The sequence below is a fragment of the Rattus rattus genome, chromosome 5, assembly GCF_011064425.1.
Source record: "Rattus rattus isolate New Zealand chromosome 5, Rrattus_CSIRO_v1, whole genome shotgun sequence".
NCBI classification, from domain to species: Eukaryota; Metazoa; Chordata; class Mammalia; order Rodentia; family Muridae; genus Rattus; species Rattus rattus.
Window position 1 is genome coordinate 89495681 of NC_046158.1, and position 22619 is coordinate 89518299.

Consider the following 22619-nt stretch of genomic DNA (forward strand, 5'->3'; position numbering starts at 1 on the left):
CATTGAGATTAAGCTATTTTCCACATAAAAATCTGGGAATATTTACAATTTGAAGGTTGAAGAATTTAAAGTAAAATTAGTAAGCGGAAAAAATTGAACGAATAAATAATGTTCAGGAATATTCATTAGTATCACCATTGGAGAATCTGAAAATGTAGGCATTCATATGGCTTTTACTTCCAGAGTATTCATGTGTTATTTGGGTGACTAAAAATACTTTGTATGCTGTCAGGCTAAAAGTGAATTAATTTAGAACATAGAAGGATCAAGATAAACAGCCCTAAAAATTCACATAGTAATGTCAGAATCATTCAAACAAACTCTAATAGTTATAGTAAAGACTGCCAATATGAAAACAGTGGATTTCCCATGAAATATCAGAATTCACTTAAAGAGCATTCTCAGAAATGCTCTTCATAATATCACCAATATTTAACTCAAGTTTATGAGGAATATATTGTTAGTTTACATTAAAATATAATCACCATTTAGTTAGCTGATACTAATAACAAAGTAGATGAAAATCAAAGAGTGGAGATGTAATGTAGACACGGAGCAGAAAGAAACAGGAGAGAATGTAACTGAATAAGAAGGAATGTAATAAACTCTAAAGGGGAAGCAGGTGAGAAGCACACCAAGAATATTTCCTGATGCTTTTCTGCTTAAAATTTCAAGTGAATTCTGCTTGCTGGCATTTTACTATCGCAGGAAAGTTCTTGTAAACCTTCTTCTGCCTATCTCCCCAGCTTCTGTTCCACCTGTAACAAAACCCTGTATTCTTCCATGACTGTAGCTATGTTTCTTTATTTTATTTAAAAGCAAATTATTTCTTGATGTTTTTATTTAATTTGTTGCTTCTTATAGCAAAAATTCTCTCCTATGTCAATTCATCGAGAATACCTTTCTACTTAATTCTGAATTAGATAGCTTTTCTCTATGCCCTAACATCAGATCTGCAAACATGTTAAATTACATGTCCATTATATTATTTATAATGATTATTCTCTTGAAATTTTATCAATTCATGACCTTCTGAAAAATCAGAGAGTGTGTCTTGTTAATAAATCCTGGTTCATGGTAAGTACACTGTGTTTGAGGGAGGTGAGGTTTTAGGAACTGTAAGCATAAGCAAGTATATAAGTGCTTAGATAACTGATGACTATTTTATTGATAAAGATGATATGCTCTGAACTTAAAGCTACCAAAAACTGATACCAGAAGAATTATTTATTGCTATTCTAGAAAATCTCATCTACTTATGGCTGATCTAAGAAAGTCACTTTAAGACAAGTTCCTATGTCTTTAGCTAGTCTTCATGAAAATACAATTTGGACCAGAAATCTCCAGGAAAAACAAAAACAGAAAAAGCAGTAAAGATTTTGAGTTCTCTATGGAAATGAAAGATCACTAAATACTTTTAAGTAAAAAGGATAACAAAAAGAATAAATTATTATATTGCGGTTACCCAAGACTTAAACATTACTTATACAAGAAAAATAACTACTAATTTTAGTAGGCTATTGACTTTAATAGTGGCATCCCACTTACCTGACTAATGAAAATAAAGACAACAGAAATTCCTATTTCCAGTTCTGTTGCAACTCTTAAAGTGTTTCTCTCTTCAGTACTATGTGAAGGTTTTAGCCACTTGCAGGCTGGTAATCTGAATCCCTAGCACTTTCATCATGGGAATTGGACTCAATGGATAGTGTTGACAATTTGGTTAAGAAAGCAAATGAAAAACAAAACAAAATCCATCTAGTGAAGCATAACAGCAAAGTTTTCAGGCATTTTAATTACTGACATTTCAATGTTTACTTAAATATTAAATATCATTGACAAAATTGGGATGTGTATTAAATAACTAAACATTAAATAAAATTTTAATGTAATTATCTTTTCATGGAACTATCCAGTTCATCCAGTACCTTTAGTTAGAGACTACCTTGAACAATCTTGGCACTCAAAAGTGAATGGCACTACATGTCCTACATGTCAAAGTGCAATTCTTGAAATCCATTGTGCTCTTTGGGGTGTGTGTGTGTGTGTGTGTGTGTGTGTATCCATGTAATTAACTTATATTCTAGTTAAAAGTTGGAAGTAGAATTGCTTTATGTTTGTTCATTGTTTGGTTTCTTTTAATATTCAGATACATCTTTTATAGTTGGAATTCTCATAGAGGTCATGAAATTAATGAAGGGCAATGGTGGAGTACTCAAGGGGAACAGAGTGATATAAAAGTTTAGAAGGAATAGAGAAACTGTAGGTATTAAATTGGGGAGAGAAGTGTTAGCACAGAGGAGATGAAAGACTACATGGAGAGATAAAAAAAAAGCTAAAGACCTTTGAGAAAAGTCATATGGACCCCCAGCTATGGCAAAAAGCTCACTTAAAAGGAAGATAGAAGGGAAAGAGGGAGAAAGCAAGGCTGTGTATTAAAGAGCAGTTACTTTATGTTGGGATATCAAAATCCTTACTAGACACTACAAGCTAGCTAATAAAATTCATCATTGCTAGGAAGAAGTTTTGGAGTTTTTGGCCATTGATGTCATGTAAGGACCCAAACACTATAAGCTATTGTCAAAGTTATTAGTTGCCCTGCAGAAGCTGATTGTTGAAAATACCACATAATTGAACCATAAGACATGAGCAAAATATACTGTTATTGACTTGGTAGCCTCCATCCTTATTGGAACCCTTCATACTGCTATGAAGGTGATATGTGTGTCACTAGAGGAGAAAAAGAGGAGTTACAATGCTATCTTCTAACTAATATAGGAAGTAACAGTGATGATTGGCGTAGCAAGAAATGCCCACTGTATATTAGTGGCATGAAGAAAATGAGTGTAACCAACCATTTTTGACTGAATATATGCCCTATTTTACAAGATAAACTCATATTTGTCCCTACTGTTGATATAAGAATTTATATCTAGAAAAGCCATATCCCTAGGGTAGAACCTAGTTTTATTAGTCTGTTAAATTGACAGCAGAAAGAGCTTCCCAAAATTTTTTATAATAGCCATAGAGCCTGTCATCATAGAATCTTCTATTTTCAGTAGATCCACAATAGACATGATACAGAAATACTGAAGAATATTCATCCTTAAAAGGGACAGCTGTGTAATAGCATTTCCCAAGGCTCAGGGAACTTTTCTGAAGAGGGAGTAGAAAGAATGTTAGTCTGTGACTAACAAGGAAGGGTATTTTAAAACACATTAGTTCAGTTACACATATGAACTCTAGAAAATGTTCTAGCATTCACAAGACTTATACAAATTCAAGCAGACCAGCAGGAATATATTTTTATTTCAGAGAGATAATCTACATAGTTTGTTTTAAATTCAGCACATGAAAATTGACTTCTCTTCATCAGTCAATCTGCCAATTGATTGTAGACTTAAAGATATTGATTTTTATTTAGGTTTATTCTGGAAATAGTGAGTCATAGGATAGACAATCAACTTTAAATAAATATAGACTTAAGAATAAGGCTAAGGAGATTTTCATCTTTACTTATATTTAATTATAATGTTACCTATTAATTTTCACATATATTCTTTAACAAATTGAGTTCTGTGTTTAGTTTTCTAGGAATTGATTTTAATTAAGTGATGTTAGACTTTACCACAAACAAATTGTGCATAATTTTTATGAATTAATATATGTAATCTTATTGATAGGAAAAATTGCATTAATTCATTGGGAAGCACATATTTGGCCTCACATAGAATAAATATAGTGATTGCTCATGGATAGAATTTGTATAATTATTAGATAAACTTTATTTATTGAATACTTTCTCATTTGTACTTACAATAGATATTTGTCTGTTTCAATTTTTTGTAATATTTATAGGCATTATATCTGCCTATAACATGGCCAATAATCTCTACTTTCACTTTTCTGAGAGAAACTTTAAACAATTGGTATCCATTATCCCATAATGTTTCATATAATTAGTTGGATGTTTTAAGAAAATTAGTAATAATTGACACAGTTTTGTTATTAAATACTAATATAATCCTATTACTTTCTTTTATATGATTTTTGATTTTTGGATAATTTTTATCTTTTCCTAGAATTGGTCAACTTTCTCTACAAGATAAAATATTTTAGATTAAATTTGTTGAAATCATCCTCTTTCTGCTTCCAGATATTTTTACAGTCATTATAAGGTTTTACATAAGAGAGAAAATGTATAGTACTTGTCTTTGGTGAGAGTAGGGTGGTAAAGGTTCCCACTATTATTGTCTGAGCTTCACTGTGTGTTTTGAGCTTTAGTAAACCTTGTTTTATGAATCTTGGTGCCCTTGCATTTGGGCATAGATGTTCAGAATTGAAAGTTCATGCTGGTAGATTTTTTCTTTCATGAGTATGAAGTGTCTTTCCCCATCTCTTTCGATAACTTTTAGATGAAAGTCTATTTTATTGGATATTAGAATGGCTACTCCATGCAGCATTTTTGGGGGAACCCAAATTTGCCTGAAAAATTTCCCAGACATTAGTCTGAGATACTGTCTGTCTTTGTTGCTGAGGTATCTTTCCTGTATGCAGAAAAATGTTGGGTCTTTTTTCATATACAGACTGTTATCCTATGTCTTTTAATTGGGAAATTGAGTCAATTGATGTTAAGAGATATTAAAGACCGTGATGGTTGGTTCCTGTTATTTTTGTTGTTAGACATGGCATTATGTATGTGTGGTTCTCTTATTTTGGGTTTGTTTTGAGATGATTAATTTCTTGGGTTTTTTAGAGTGTAGTTTCCCTACTTGTATTAGAATTTTCCTTATATTGTCCTCTATAGGTCTGGATTAATGGAAAGATATTGTTTAAATTTAAATGTGTCATGGAATATCTTGGTTTCTCTATGGATAGTGATCGAGAGTATGGTGGATATAGAAGCTTGGTCTAGTGATTGTGTTCTCTTAGGGTTAGCATAACGTATGTCCAGGATCACGTGGTATTTATTCTCTCTATTTAGAAGTTTGTTGTAATCCTGATATGTTTGCCTTTACATGTTACTTAGACTTTTTCCCTCACCACTATTAATATTCTTTCTTTTTTGTGTATTTATGGCTTGGATTATTATTTAATGGGAATATTTTCTTTTCTGCTCTAATCTATTTAGTGTTCTGTAGACTTCTTGTACATTTATGAACATCAGTTTCTTTAAGTTAGGAAATACAATGTATATTATTTAATATTTTGTTAAAATATTCTGGAGATATGTGTTAAAAAGTCTTTAATATATTATTGCAATTAACTCTGAAGTTTCTCTGAGTGCTTGTTGTTGTTGTTTATCAGGGTTGTTTGTTTGTTTTCTGCTCATTTATTTGATTGGTTGATTATTTTTTCCAGATGACCTATTAATTAAAGAAGGGAGACTATAAAAATTTCCACAAATAATAGATTAATTAATGGATCTTTCTATATCTTTAAAGTCACATATAATTAATACAATTAGAACCATAGAATTTTGGTGTATATATATTTAGGATAGTAATGTCCTCTTGATTAATTGTTCCCTTGATTAGAATGAAATATCTTTCTTTAACTTCTGATTAGATTACTTTTAACTTCATTTGTCAGATGTTAGTATGATAGTGCCTGCTTGTATACTTATTATGTTTAACTGGAGTACTTCTGTCTATTTTTATCATAAGGCAGTACATATCTTTAATTTCAGGATAGTTTCTTATAGAGAACAGTGAAATGGATTCTGTTGCTTAATGCATACAATCAATCTATGATATTTAAAGTTATTGAAATGTGTGTGTGATTTAAAAATCACATCTCATGATGATGATAGTGGACTTTAAGAAGGACATAAAAAATAACTTTAAAAAAAGAAAACAAGACAACATAGGTAAACAAATAGAAGCCCTTAAAGAGGAAACACAAAAATCCCTTAAAGAATTGCAAGAAAACACAACAAACAGGCGAAGTAATTGAACAAAACCATCCAGGATTTAAAAATGGAAATAAAAATAAAAGAAAGCACAAAGGGAGACAACCCTGGAGATAAAACACCTAGGAAAGAGATCAGGAGCAATAAAAGCAAGCAACACCAACAGAATACAAGGTATAGAAGAGAGAATCTCAGGGACAGAAGATACACCATAGAAAACATAGACACAACTGTCAAAGATAATATAAAATGCAAAAAGCTCCTAAAACAAAACATGAAGGAATCCAGGACACAATGAGAACTAACTTAAGGATAATAGGTATAGAAGAGAATGAAGAGTACCAACTTAAAGGGCCAGTAAATACTTTCAACAAAATTATAGAAGAAAATTTCCCTAACCTGAAAAAAGAGATGCCCATAAAAATACAAGAAGAATACAAAATTCCAAATAGATTGGACCAGAAAAGAAATTCCCACCATCACATAATAGTCAAAACACCAAATGCACAAAACAAAGAAAGAATATTAAAAGCAGTAGGGGAAAAAGGCCAGGTGACATATAAAGGCAGACCTATCAGAATTACACCAGACTTCTCACCAGAGACTGTGAAAACCAGAAGTTCCTAGGCTGATGTAGTACAGACTCTAAGAAAGCATAAATGCCAGGACAGGCTATATATATCCAACAAAACTTACAATTAACATAGATGGAGAAACAAAGATATTCCATGAAAAAAAAACAAATTTACACAATATCTTTCTACAAATCCATCCGTACAAAAGATAATAGATGGAAAAACCCAACAGGGGGAGGGAAACTATACCCTAGGAAAAGCAAGAAAATAATCTCCTTGCAACAAAACCAAAAGAAGAGAGTCACACAAACATAATTCCACCTCTAAATATGAAAATAACAGGAAGCAACAATCACTATTCTTTAATATCCGTTAACATCAATGGACTCAATTCCTCAATAAAAAGACATAGACCAACGAACTAGATGTGTAAAGAGAGCCCAGCATTTTACTGTATACAGAAAACATTCCTTAATGACAGACACTGCCTATGAGTAAAAGGTTGGAAAACAGTTTTCCAAGCAAATAAACTGAAAAAACAAGCTGGGTAGCCATTCTACTTTTGAATAAAATTGACTTTCATCCAAAAGTTCAAAAAATAAAAAAAGGAAGATCACTTCATATTCCTCAAAGGAAAAATCCACCAAGATGAACTCTAAATCCTAATATGTATGCTCAAAATGCAAAAGCAACTACATTCATAAGAGAAACTTTACTAAAACTCAAAGAACATATTGCATCTCACACAATAATAGTAGATTTCAACACCCCACTCTCATCAATGGACAGATCATAGAAAAAGAAATTAAACAGAGACATAGAGAAACTAACAGAAGTTATGAACCAAATGGACTTAACAGATGTTTATGGAACATTCCATCCTAAAATAAAAGGATAAAATTTCTTCTTAGAACTTCATGGTAACTTCTCTAATATTGACCATATAATCAGTCACAAAACAGACCTCAACAGATACAGGAAAATAGAAGTAATCCCATGAATCCTCTCAGATCACCAAGGACTAAAGCTGTTCTTCAACAACAGCAGTAACAACAGAACACACACATATACATGGACGTTGAACAAGGCTCTACTCAATGATAACTTGGTCAAAAAAGAAAAACAGAAAGAAATTAAAGAAGTGTTAGAATTTAATGAAAATGAAGGCACAACATACCCAAATTTATTGGACAGAAAGAAAGGTGTGCTAAGAGGAAAATTCATAGCTCTGAATGCCTCCAAAATGAAACAGGAGAGAACATACACCAGTATCTTGACAGCACACCTAAAAGCTCCAGAACAAAAAGAATCAAATATACCCAAGAGAAGTAGAAGGAAGGAAATAATTAACTCAGAGCTAAAATCAACCAAGTAGAAACAAGACTATACCAAGAATCAACAAAACCAGGAGCTGGTTCTTTGAGAAAATCAATAAGATAGATAAACCCTTAGGCAGACTAACCAGAGGGCACAGAAACTGTATCCAAATTAACAAAATCAGAAATGAAAATGAAGACATAACAACATAATCTTAGGAAATCAACAAAATCATAGAAGAAAACTTCCCTAACCTAAAAAAAAGAGATACCCATAGGCATACAAGAAGCCTACAGAACTCCAAATAGATTGGACCAGAAAAGAAACTCCTCCCGACACATAATAGTCAAAACACCAAACGCACAAAATAAAGAAAGAATATTAAAAACAGTAAGGGAAAAATGTCAAATAACATATAAAGGCAGACCTATCAGAATCACACCAGACTTTTCGCCAGAGACTATGAAAGCCAGAAGATACTGGACAGATGTCATACAGACCCTAAGAGAACACAAATGCCAGCCCAGGTTACTGTACCTGCAAAACTCTCAATTGACATGGATGGAGAAACCAAGATATTCCATGACAAAACCAAATTTACACAATATCTTTCTACAAATCCAGCACTACAAAGGATAATAAATGGTAAAGCCCAACATAAGGAGGCAAGCTATACCCTAGAAGAAGCAAGAAACTAATAGTCTTGGCAACAAAACAAAGAGAAGAGAAGCACACAAACATAACCTCACATCTAAATATGAATATAACAGGAAGCAATAATCACTATTCCTTAATATCCCTCAACATCAATGGTCTCAACTCCCCAATAAAAAGACAGAGATTAACAAACTGGATATGCAATGAGGACCCGGCATTCTACTGCCTACAGGAAAAACACCTCAGAGACAAAGACAGACACTACCTCAGAGTGAAAGGCTGGAAATCAAATTTCCAAGCAAATGGTCGGAAGAAGCAAGCTGGAGTAGCCATCCTAATATCAAATAAAATCAATTTTCAACTAAAAGTCATCAAAAAAGATAAGAAGGACACTTCATATTCATCAAAGGAAAAATCCACCAAGATGAACTCTCAATCCTAAATATCTATGCCCCAAATACAAGGGCACCTACATACGTAAATGAAACCTTACTGAAGCTCAAAAGACACATTGCACCTCACACAATAATAGTAGGAGATTTCATCACCCCACTCTCATCAATGGACAGATCATGGAAACAGAAATTAAACAGAGACATAGACAGACTAAGAGAAGTCATGAACCAAATGGACTTAACAGATATTTATAGAACATTCTATCCTAAAACAAAAGGATATACATTCTTCTCACCTCCTCATGGTACTTTCTCCAAAATTGACCATATAACTGGTCAAAAAATGGGCCTCAACAGGTATGGAAAGATAGAAATAATCCCATGCGTGCTATCAGACCTCCACAGCCTAAAGCTGGTCTTCAATAACAATAAGGGAAGAACACCCACATATACGTGGAAGTTGAACAATGCTCTACTCAATGATAACCTGGTCAAGGAAGAAATAAAGAAAGAAATTAAAGACTTCTTAGAATTTAATGAAAATGAAGGTACAACATACCCAAACTTATGGGACACAATGAAAGCTGTGCTAAGAGGAAAACTCATAGCTCTGAGTGCCTGCAGAAAGAAACAGGAGAGAGCATGCATTAGCAGCTTGACAGCACACCTAAAAGCTCTAGAACAGATAAAAGCAAATACACACAAGAAGAGTAGAAGGCAGGAAATAATCAAACTCAGGGCCGAAATCAACCAAGTAGAAACAAAAAGGACCATAGAAAGAATCAACAGAACCAAAAGTTGGATCTTTGAGAAAATCAAGAAGATATACAAACCCTTAGTCAGACTAACAAGAGCACACAGAGAGTGTGTCCAAATTAACAAAATCAGAAATGAAAAGGGAGACATAACTACAGATTCAGAGGAAATTCAAAAAATCATCAGATCTTACTATAAAAGCCTATATTCAACAACACTTGAAATCTGCAGGAAATGGACAATTTCCTAGACAGATACCAGGGACCTAAGTTAAATCAGGAACAGATAAACGAGTTAAACAACCCCATAACTCCTAAGGAAATAGAAGCAGTCATTAAAGGTCTCCCAACCAAAAAGAGCCCAGGTCCAGACGGGTTTAGTGCAGAATTCTATCAGACCTTCATAGAAGACCTCATACCAATAGTATCCAAACTATTCCACAAAATTGAAACAGATGGAGCACTACTGAATTCCTTCTATGAAGCCACAATTACTCTTATACCTAAACCACACAAAGACCCAACAAAGAAAGAGAACTTCAGACCAATTTCCCTTATGAATATCGATGCAAAAATACTCAATAAAATTCTGGCAAACCGAATCCAAGAGCACATCAAAACAATCATCCAACATGATCAAGTAGGCTTCATCCCAGGCATGCAGGGATGGTTTAATATGCGGAAAACCATCAACGCGATCCATTATATAAACAAACTGAAAGAAGAAAACCACATGATCATTTCATTAGATGCTGAGAAAGCATTTGACAAAATTCAACATCCCTTCATGATAAAAGTCCTGGAAAGAATAGGAATTCAAGGCCCATACCTAAACATAGTCAAAGCCATATACAGCAAACCAGTTGCTAACATTAAACTAAATGGAGAGAAACTTGAAGCAATCCCACTAAAATCAAGGACTAAACAAGGCTGCCCACTCTCTCCCTACTTATACAATATAGTTCTTGAAGTTCTAGCCAGAGCAATCAGACAACAAAAGGAAATCAAGGAAAAGGGGATACGGATTGGAAAAGAAGTCAAAATTTTACTATTTGCAGAAGATATGATAGTATATTGAAGTGATCCCAAAAGTTCCACCAGAGAACTACTAAAGCTGATAAACAACTTCAGCAATGTGGCAGGGTATAAAATTAACTCAAATAAATCAGTAGCCTTCCTCTACACAAAAGAGAAACAAACCGAGAAAGAAATTAGGGAAATGACACCCTTCATAATAGACCCAAACAATATAAAGTACCTCGGTGTGACTTTAACCAAGCAAGTAAAAGATTTGTACAATAAGAACTTCAGGACTCTGAAGAAAGAAATTGAAGAAGACCTCAGAAGATGGAAAGATCTCCCATGCTCATGGATTGGCAGGATTAATATAGTAAAAATGGCCATTCTACCAAAAGCAATCTACAGATTCAATGCAATCCCCATCAAAATACCAATCCAATTCTTCAAAGAGTTAGACAGAACAATTTGCAAATTCATCTTGAATAACAAAAAACCCAGGATAGCTAAAACTATCCTCAACAATAAAAAAGGACTTCAGGGGAATCACTATCCCTGAACTCAAGTAGTATACAGAGCAATAGTGATAAAAAAAAAAAAAAAAAAAAAACAAACAAAAAAAAAACAAACAAACAAACAAAAAAAAACTGCATGGTATTGGTACAGAGACAGACAGATAGACCAATGGAACAGAATTAAAGACCCAGAAATGAACCCACACACCTATGGGTACTTGATTTTTGACAAAGGAGCCAAAACCATCCAATGGAAAAAAGATAGTATTTTCAGCAAATGGTGCTGGTTCAACTGGAGGTCAACATGTAGAAGAATGCAAATCGATCCATGCTTATCACCCTGTACAAAGCTTAAGTCCAAGTGGATCAAGGACCTCCACATCAAACCAGATACACTCAAACTAATAGAAGAAAAACTAGGGAAGCATCGCGAACACATCGGCACTGGAAAAAATTTCCTGAACAAAACACCAATGGCTTATGTTCTAAGATCAAGAATCAACAAGTGGGATCTCGTAAAACTGCAAAACTTCTGTAAGGCAAAGGACACTGTGTTTAGGTCAAAACGGCAACCAACAGATTGGGAAAAGATCTTTACCAATCCTACAACAGATAGAGGGCTTATATCCAAAATATACAAAGAACTCACAAAGTTAGACCACGGGGAGTCAAATAACCCTATTAAAAATGGGGTTCAGAGCTAAACAAAGAATTCCAAGCTGAGTAATGCTGAATGGCTGAGAAACACCTAAAGAAATGTTCCACATTTTTAGTCATAAGGGAAATGCAAATGAAAACAACCCTGAGATTTCACCTCACACCAGTGAGAATGGCTAAGATCAAAAACTCAGGTGACAACAAATGCTGGCTAGGATGTGCAGAAAGAGGAACACTCCTCCATTGTTGGTGGGATTGCAGACTGGTACAACCATTCTGGAAATCAGTCTGGAGGTTCCTCAGAAAATTGGACATTGAACTGCCTGAGGATCCAGCTATACCTCTCTTGGGCATATACCCACAAGATATAAAAAAGACACGTGCTCCACTATGTTCATCGCAGCCTTATTTATAATAGCCAGAAGCTGGAAAGAACCCAGATGCCCTTCAACAGAGGAATGGATACAGAAAATGTGGTACATCTACACAATGGAATATTACTCAGCTATCAAAAACAATGCCTTTATGAAATTCATAGACAAATGGTTGGAACTGGAAAATATCATCCTGAGTGAGGTAACCCAATCCAGAAAAACACATATGGTATGCACTCATTGATAAGTGGCTATTAGCCCAAATGCTTTAATTACCCTAGATGCATAGAACACATGAAACTCAAGACGGATGATCAAAATGTGAATGCTTCATTCCTTCTTTAAAAGGGGAACAAGAATACCCTTGGCAGGGAATAGAGAGGCAAAGATTAAAACAGACACAGAAGGAACACCCATTCAGAGCCTGCCCCACATGTGGCCCATGCATTTACAGCCACTCAATTAGACAAGATGGATGAAGCAAAGAAGTGCAGGCCGACAGGAGCCGGATGTAGATCTCTCCTGAGAGAGACAGCCAGAATACAGCAAATACAGAGGCGAATGCCAGCAGCAAACCACTGAACTGAGAATAGGACCCCCGTGGAAGGAATCAGAGAAAGAACTGGAAGAGCTTGAAGGGGCTCGAGACCCCTTATGAACAACAATGCCAAGCCACCAGAGCTTTCAGGGACTAAGCCACTACCTAAAGACTATACATGGACTGACCCTGGACTCTGACCTTATAGGTAGCAATGAATATCCTAGTAAGATCACCAGTGGAAGGGGAAGCCCTTGGTCCTGCTAAGACTGAACCCCCAGTGAAAGTGATTGTTGGGGGGGAGGGCGGCAATGGGGGGAGGAAGGGGAGGGGGAGGGATTAGGAGGATGTTTGCCTGGAAACCGGGAAAGGGAATAACACTCAAAATGTAAATAAAAAAAAACTCAAGTTAATAAAAAAAATACTTTCAATCACAATGACACATATTTTGTCTACTGCTACATCCAAAAAATAAAGCATATAATATTTATAAGTATCTTCTCAAACTTAAAAAGAAAATCATTGGATCCTACTACAAAAGCCTATATTCAACAAAACTGGAAAATCTGGAAGAAATGGACAATTTTCTAGACAAATACCAGTTACCAAGGTTCAATCAGGAAGAAATCAACCATATAAACAACCTCATAACTCCTAAAGAAATAGAAGCAGTTATTAAGTATCAAAACCAAAATGATCCCAGGACTAGATAGGTTTAGTACAGAATTCTGTCAGATCTTCCTGGAAGACTTCTTACCTATACTGTTCAAACTATTCCACAAAGTAGAAACAGACAGAGCACTACCAAATTCCTTCTATGAAGCTACAATTACTCTTATACCTAAACCACACAAAGACCCAACAAAGAAAGAGAATTTCAGACCAGTTTCCCTTATGAATATCGAATCAAAAATACTCAATAAAATTCTTGCAAACTAAATCCAAGAACACATTGAAATGATTCTCCATCATGATCAAGTATGCTTCATCCCATGGTTGCAGGATGGTTAAATACATGGAAATCCATCAATGTAATCCACTATACAAACAAACTCAAAGATAAAAACCACATGATCTTTTCCTTAGATTTTTAGAAAGCGTTTTACAAATTCAACACCTCTTCATGATAAAAGTCCTAGAAAGATCAGGAACTAAAGACCCATACCTTAACATAGTAAAAGCAATATACAGCAAACCAGTAGCTAATATCAAACTAAATGGAGAAAAACTTGAAGCGATCCCACTAAAATCAAGGACTAGACAAGGCTGCCCACTCTCTACCACTTATTCAATATAGTTCTCGAAGTCCTAACAAGAGAAATCAGTTAACTAAGGATGTCAAAGGGATACAAATTGGAAAGGAAGAAGTCAAAATATCACTATTTGCAGATGATATGATAATATACTTAAGTGGCCCCAAAAACCCATCTGAGAACTACTAAGCCTGTTAAACAACTTCACCAAAGTGGCTGGGTATAAAATTAACTCAAACAATTCTGTAACCTTCCTCTACTCAAAGGATAAACAGGATGAGAAAGAAATTAGGGAAATGACACCCTTCAAAATTTCACAAAAACATAAAATACCTTGGTATGACTCTATCTAAGCATGTGAAAGATCTGTATGACAAGAACTTCAAGTGTCTGAAGAAAGAAACTGAAGATCTCAGAAGATGGAAAGACCTTCCATGATCATGGAATTGCAGGATTAATATAGTAAAAATGGCCATCTTGTCAAAAGCAAACTACAGACTCGATGCAATCCCTATCAAAAGTCCAATTCAATTCTTCATAGAGTTAGAAAAAGAAATTTTCAAATTTATTTGGAATAACAAAAAACCCAGGATAGGGAAAACTATACACAACAATAAAAAATTTCTAGGGGAATCACCATCCCTGACCTTAAGTAGTATTACAGAGCAATAGTGATAAAAACTGTATGGTATTGGTACAGAGACAGGCAGGTAGACCAGTGTAAAAGAATTGAAGATCCAGAAAAGAACCCACACACCTATGGTCACTTGATTTTTTTGACAAAGAAGCCAAAACCATCCAATGGAAAAAAGAAAGCATTTTCACCAAATGGGGCTCATTCAACTGGAGATCAGCATGTTAAAGAACGTAAATCAATCCATTCTTTTTACCCTGTATACAGCTTAAGTCCAAGTGAACTTAAAACCTCCATGTAAAACAAGATTCACTCAAACTCATAGAAGAAAAGTGGGGAAGAGTCTCAAACATGTGGGCACTGGGAAAAATTTCATGAGCAGAACACCAAAGGCTCATGCTCTAAGATCAAGAATTGACAAATGGGACCTCATAAATCTGCAATGCTTCTATAAGGCAAAAGACATTGTCATTAGGACAAAACAGCAACAAGCAGATTTGGAAAAGATCTTTACCAATCCTCCTTCTGATAGAGGGCTAATATCTAAAATATACAAAGAACCTAAGAAGTTAGACTCCAGAGAGCCAAATAACCCTATTTAAAAATGGGGTACAGATTCTCAGTTGAGGGATATCAAATAACTGAGAAGTACCTAAAGAAATGTTCAACATCCTTAGTCATCAAGGAAATGCAAATCAAAACAACCCTGAAATTCCACCTCATACCAGTAAGAATGGCTACAATCAAAAATTCAGGCAACAGCAGATGCTGCCAAGGATGTGGAGAAAGGGGAACACTCTTCCATTTTTGGTGAGATTGCAAACAGGTACAACGTCTTTGGAAATCAGTCAGAGGTTCCACAGAAAATTTGACATTCTACTGCTTCAAGACCCAGCTATACCTCTCCTGGCCATACACCCAAAATATACTAGGACGTACGACAAAAACACATACTCTACTGTGTTCATAGCAGCCTTACTTATAATAGCCAAAAGCTGTAAAGGAGCCAGATGTCCTTCAAAAGAGGAATAAATACAGAAAATCTGGTACATTTACACAATGGAGTACTACTTAGCTATCAAAACAATGATTTCATGAAACTCATAGGTAAATGGATGGAACTAGAAAATATCATCTTGAGTAAGGTAACCCAATCCCAGAAAAACACACATTGTATGTACTCACTGATAAGCAGATATTAGCCCAAAAGCTCAGATTTCCCAAGATGCAATACATGGACCACATGAAGCTCAAGAAGAAGTGTGACCAAAATGTGGATGCTTCACTTCTTCTTAAAACGGGGAAAAAATATCCATAGGAGGTGATAGGGAGGCAAAGTTTACAGCAGAGACTGAAGGATTGGCTACTCAGAACCTGCCCCATGTGTCACCCATATATATAAGCACCAATACCAGATAAGATTGATGAAGCTAAGAAGTATATTCTGACAAGAACTGGAGAGAGATCTCTCCTGAGAGACACAGTCAGAACATATCAAATACAGAGGAGAATGCTAGCAGCAAACTGCTGAACTGAGAATGGGACCTCCATTGGATGAATTAAAAAAAGGATTGAAAGAGCTAAAGGGGCTTGCAACCTCATAAGTACACCAACCAATCAGAGCTTCCAGGGACTAAACCACTACCCAAAGACTATACATGGTCTGAGCCATGGCTCCAACTGCATATGTAGCAGAGGACTGCCTTGCTGGGCACCAATGGAAGGAGAAGCCCTTGGTCCTGTCAATGTTGTATCCCCAGTGTAGGGGTTTGGCAGGGGGGTGGGCAGTAACTGGTGAGAGGATGGGGAAGGGATCACTCTTATAGAAGAAGGGAAGGGGGAAGGGATAGGCAGCTTATGTACAGGAAACTGGGAAAGGGAATAACATTTGAAATATAAATAAATATCCAATTAAAAATAAAAAATAAAAATAAATTAAAAAACAATTAAAAATGATGAAACAACTTTAAATTTGAAAAAAGAAACCTAACAATTATATTTACTTTGAATTACAAAAAAAGTAATTTCTTTGGGGGGGGGTGGCATTGTAGAAGCATTTAATGTCTCTCATTCTCAACATTGCATCTTAGACCATCAAGACCACTCTAAAGTTTTTCTGCCTATAACATCCAACATAATCCCCAAAACATGGAATTCCTCAAGGATTCCTATGTTTGCACTGACCACAAACATTTACAAGCCTACATCTCAGAGCATGAACATCAGCATGGTCTCCAGTAGCATCTTGAAACGTGGACATCCACATGGTCTTTATCAACACCATGGAAGATGGACCTCATTGTGGTCATAGAAGAACCTTATCATGGGTTCTGGAAGCAGCATCAACCTCAGAGATCAACAAGGACCCCAACTATAGCACTGATCAGAGATATCACCATGGCTTCCAGTGGCAGGATAGATCACAGATAATAATGACAGCCCTGATCATAGATATCAACATGGGTTCTAGTAGCTGCACAAGCTTGTCCTATCAACAAGACTTCCTATGGCAAATTGAACTAGGGACCCCAACATGACCCCCAGAGGACAATAACATGAACTCAGGAAGCCATTGAAGATATTCTTAAAAATATTGATAGGAACAGTGATGGCCTACAGAGTGAGTCAAAGCAAGAACTACTCAGTGATGTGCTGTCTTAAACCCCGATCAAAAACATGTGATTAACATAAGGAGCTGAGAAAGAACTCAGTTATCTTTAAGGTATGATCACGGAGAGTGGACCATGTTCCAATGAGTATATGAGCAACATTAATTGCCTTGAAATTTTTTCTTTTATGGAATGTAAGGGAGGACTTAATGTTGGGAGTGTAGACCTGGAAGACCCAGCGTGGAAGCAAGTATGATTGGGGTACATTTTGTGAAATTCTCAAATAATCAATTAAAGTTTGATCTTCATACCAAGATTACAGGCCCTTGGAATGTCTGGAAGCAGAGCAGATCTAGTGGCAGATAAAGCCTAATGGTCTGCTATAGATCTAAGCAAATCAAGCTACAGAAACTCTAATCTATTAAGTCAAAACTTGGCAATTTCATCATAAATGTCATGATATATATTCAATACTGATTATGAAATATACAATTTATTTTAATTTTATTTGTATGATATAATAATGACATAAACTGTCTACTTGATATGCTAATAGTTACAGCCACAGCCTGCTCTCTGACATTCTAATAGCTACAACATGCTCATTCATACTAGCCAAAGAAATGGTTAAAGGCACTCTACTACCCAGGAATAGTGATTCTCCTTTTAAAAAAATTATTGGTTTTGATTTAATACATGAATGGATCTTTGCCCTTTAATTTTATTCTTTAATTAAATTTTTAGTATGTGCTCATTCTTCCTACCATGGGAATCCAATACAGAATTCCCATGATGAATGGACTAAGAACTCTTAGGACTCCAGTATCAAGAGGTCCTGAGAGCTGGATTTGGGGCTGTGGTGTTCTAACTTCAGTGTTCCAAAAGTACTCATAGGAACTAACCAAAAAATTTTAAAAAGTGAAAATAGTGTTTGCTAACATACTTTTCCTTATTCATTTGTTTTCTGATCAGGTAAGTAAGAGAAAAAGAAGAAAGTGGAATTTTAGAGTATCAAATGGTATAGATTCTCTCTCTTGGCCCATTCAGTGTCACTTAGTAAATATCTTTTAAATACTAAAGGTTCAAAGGGGAAAACTAAAGGATTTTATTTTATGGCCCATAGAAAGGGAAATGTATTACTAAGTACTTGTGGACTATGTGTTAAGGATATTAATAAGTGTATTAAATACAGAAGTTGTTTTTCCCTGCTTTTACTAACCATAATATTGGGTCAGAAGGATCTGTAGAGTCTGTCATATCAATCGAGATTTTACAGAGTGTTTCAATTTCTATTTGAGACTTTGTATTGTATGTCTCACAAAACAAGATGGTAACCCACTTTTACATTTTAAAAATCTTTAGTCATAAACTTACTGGATGGAAATATGGAGGAGGGCAGAATGTATGTCGACATTTATAATTTTAGCAAGAATGCCTCTGGAATACAGATGCTCCTTACAGAAGTACACATTTAGATGTGTTAGTATACTTCAATGTGTTAAAGCCTCCCCACATAGTTACAGAGAAAAAGTAATTTGAACTTCATAGACCAGTGAATACTAGATTGTTAGAAAATATCTACTTCTGACAGAAGGGTTAATTTTTTATGGCATTAAACGTTTTTCTGGCAAGTCACACAGCATGTTGGAAATTGTGGTATTTTGAATAAAATCAAATACATCATGTAAATTTCTTATATTTGATTAAGTATTGTTTTAATTAGAACAGATATATAAAGAGATAGGCTGACATTTATACTTATTTTTCTTCTACTTTATTTTATAGTTGTAAAAGTTATAAAGGTATGAATTATCATTGCATATGTGTATATAGTCATGTTTTATTAATGGGAAAACATGGGAATATCTTTTTCCAAATGCTTCAAAGCATATGAGTAGAATTTTTGACAATAATCTCTAAGAACACATTACATAATCACTTCACAAATTTGGCAGGGGTAGAAGGTGAAATTTTTAAAAGGGGCACTTTAATAATAACATCAATTTATAGTTACTGTCTCTATTGGAAAGATATTATAAATAGTTAATGCAAGTATTCAAAGAACTAAGCAAAGACAAAAATTTCTAAATGTTCATTAACATTTCAATTATTTTTTAATTGATATCATTAAGTAAAATGCATGGTTGCTGATGCCAAAAATTGAATAGTAGTATATTTACATTCAGTTTTAAAACTACTTTATCTGTGTTGGAAAAAGTGAATCATGTTTAGAAATACTCAATAATATAAGAAAATTTTAAGAGAAATACACACTAAGATGACAACCATAGATGCCAGTAGAAAGTCATACACTTGAAACAATAGTTAAACATAGTAAAATTTAAACCTGGAATCAAGTTACTTTGTATAATACATGAGAAATAGTATAAGCTAATTGCTACAAATAATATCCACAGTTCCCACTACTACTATTTCTACTATCTGCTTCGTTTAAAGAGAATTAAAACCAGGAGAAGCACATAATGAGTTGTGCTTGTAATGCAGGTGTTGGGAAGTTTTTTTTTTTTTTTCTTTTTTTTTTTTTTTTTTTTTTTTTTTTTTTTTTTTTTTTTGTTTGAGCTGGGGACCAACCCAGGGTCTAGCCTAGCAAGCGCTCTACCACTGAGCTAAATCCCAACCCCGGGAAGTTTTTTTCAACAGAGTTGCATGGCAAATGAACAGAGTATATTCTCTAAGGAAGAAATGAGTGAGAATATTTTCACATATTTTGCATAGCCCCAGGATAAACTTGCAAATGATCTGTGTTATTTTCTTCTCGTACACCCTTCCACTGTTTTCTTACATTAGAGCTATCACTCATTTATTAAAGCATGAAGAGTTCCGTTAATTCCTAACCAATAACTATAGACTTTTTTCTTAGCTTATATAGAACTTCCCCTGATTTAGAAACTTACTGACCAACTATTTGTTGCTGCTTTAGTTACTTTATACTCCTGGGTATTTTTGTATAGTTTTCTCCCTATAAACTGCTGTTACTTAACATTATTCATTCTTTACATTTTAGTGTAAACATCTCCCAAAGTGGTATGTGCTATAGGTATAAGTTTATGTATCACCCAGCAAGGATTCCTTAACTTTTTTTTTTTTTTTTTTTTTTTTTTTTTTTTTTGGTTCTTTTTTTTTTTGAGCTGGGGACCGAACCCAGGGCCTTGCGCTTCCTAGGTAAGCGCTCTACCACTGAGCTAAATCCCCAGCCCCCAGCAAGGATTCCTATCCACACAACTAACATATAAGATTCCTATCCACACAACTAACATATAATGAACCACATAATGCAATAGGATATTTAATGTTCACGTCACATCTACACAGAACAGTGAAGGAAGAGTCTGTGATTATTGCACATGGCATTTTACCTGGAACAAATTAACTTATACATACAGTTCTCCATGTTATCTGCCCACTTATTGAACACTTTTTAAATTAATGGGCATATCTGGATGTTTGTCAAGGGCTTTGCTATGGGAGGATGAAGATTTTACATTAATGTGGGCACCTACTTCTTATGAATACTGTGGAATATTCCTTTATAATTTTTATTTTGCTGTTTATTACAGGAAAAATAACCAAGGTTAATGAATGAAATAAATTATACAAGGGTATCTGAATTTGTGTTTCTCGGACTTTCAACATCTAAGCAAATACAGCATTTCTTCCTGGCCTTCTCTGTGGTATTATATGTAGCCATCGTACTGGGCAATACCCTTGTTGTGTTTACACTAGCCTTTGACCAACATTTACATTCCCCTATGTATTTTCTTTTGGGTAATCTTTCATTTATTGATTTATGTCTTTCCACCTTAACTGTACCCAAGATGATTTCTGACCTGTCCTCTGGGCACAATACCATCTCATTCCATGGTTGTGTCTTCCAGATATTTGTCCTTCATGTCCTCGGGGCATCTGAGATGGTATTGCTGATAGCCATGGCCTGGGACAGATATGTGGCCATATGCAAGCCCCTTCACTATTTAACCATCATGAACCCACGGATGTGCCTTTTGCTTCTATCTGGGGCTTGGATTATTGGATTTTTGCATTCAGTGGCCCAACTAGGTTTTGTTGTCCAATTGAGGTTTTGTGGTCCGAATGAGATAGATAGTTTTTACTGTGATCTCCCTAGGTTCATCAAGCTGGCCTGCATGGACAACTACAGAATGGAGTTCATGGTGGCTGCCAACAGTGGCATCATTTCTATTGGCACCTTCTTCTTATTGATTGTCTCCTACATTGTTATCCTGCTCACTGTGAGGAAACATTCTTCAGCAGATTTGTCCAAGGCCCTCTCGACACTTTCTGCTCACATCTCTGTGGTAGTTTTGTTCTTTGGACCATGCATCTTTGTATACATGTGGCCATTTCCTACTGTGCCAGTGGATAAGTTCCTCGCCATTCTGGACTTCATGATTACACCCATCCTGAACCCTGCCATTTATACTCTGAGGAACAAAGACATGAAGGTGGCAATGAGGAAACTAAGTGTTCAGCTCCTGCATTTTTGGAAAATGTCCTGAATAAGCCTGAAAATATATTATTTAGCAAGTGTTCCATACATTCAATTAGTAAACATCCTAATATAACTGTGTTTATTTTTGTACGTCTGATTTTTTAAGTTAATATAATCCCCTAATGATTTATCTATGATGCTGTAAAGTAGATGAAAAGAATCCCATTTTATGGAAATCAACTATTTTCAAAGATCAACTTTTTTATATTTTATGTATCTCTGTTTTGCCAGTGTTTTGTCTATTCTATTTATTGTATGCATGCAGTGACTGTGGATGCCAGAGAGGGTATCAGATCCTCTGGAAATAGAGTTATTGATGGTTATAAGCTATGGATATGTTACTGTTTGGACGGCCTTCCTCCACATGTATGAAGGTGTGTCTGTGCATTTCCTTTCTTCTCTTTCTTCATTTTCCCCTTACACTTTTTTTCCAGTTCAGATTTTATCTCCCAACCATTCCACCATCTGATGATTCCATATCTCATACACCCTACCCCTATCTCCACAAGGATACCCCCACACCCTCATTCCCCAGCCCATCAGAAATCACTAAGTCCTGGGATTTCGATTATCTTAAGGGTTAGGTGCATCTTCTTTGAATCCAAACCCAGAAGTTCTCTGCTGTATAGATACTGGGGGCCTCATATCAGATGGTGTATGCTGTGTCATGTGTGGCACAGTATCTGAGAGGTCTTTGGAGCTCCAGGTTATTTGAGACTTCTGGTCCTCCTACAGGGTTGCCCTCCTCCTTAGCTTGAAGCAGGAAGAATATTTGGTATTTTCTTTCAATAGCCCATTACCAGCTTTCAGAATGTAAATCTTGACTTTTCTCACCTACCAAAATTATAATTCTTTGACATAAAAAGCTCACTGCTATGGGGGAG

The 22619-nt window shown here is 35.2% G+C and overlaps 1 protein-coding gene across 1 annotated transcript; it reads left to right on the forward strand.

Annotated features, from left to right (window-relative positions):
- The first annotated feature begins 20803 nt into the window (after positions 1-20803).
- On the forward strand, positions 20804-21802 carry LOC116900534 (olfactory receptor 4F15-like). The gene has a single exon (XM_032902261.1). The coding sequence runs from the start codon at positions 20804-20806 to the stop codon at positions 21740-21742; it is 939 nt and encodes a 312-aa protein (XP_032758152.1). The 3' UTR covers positions 21743-21802.
- The last annotated feature ends 817 nt before the right edge of the window (positions 21803-22619 follow it).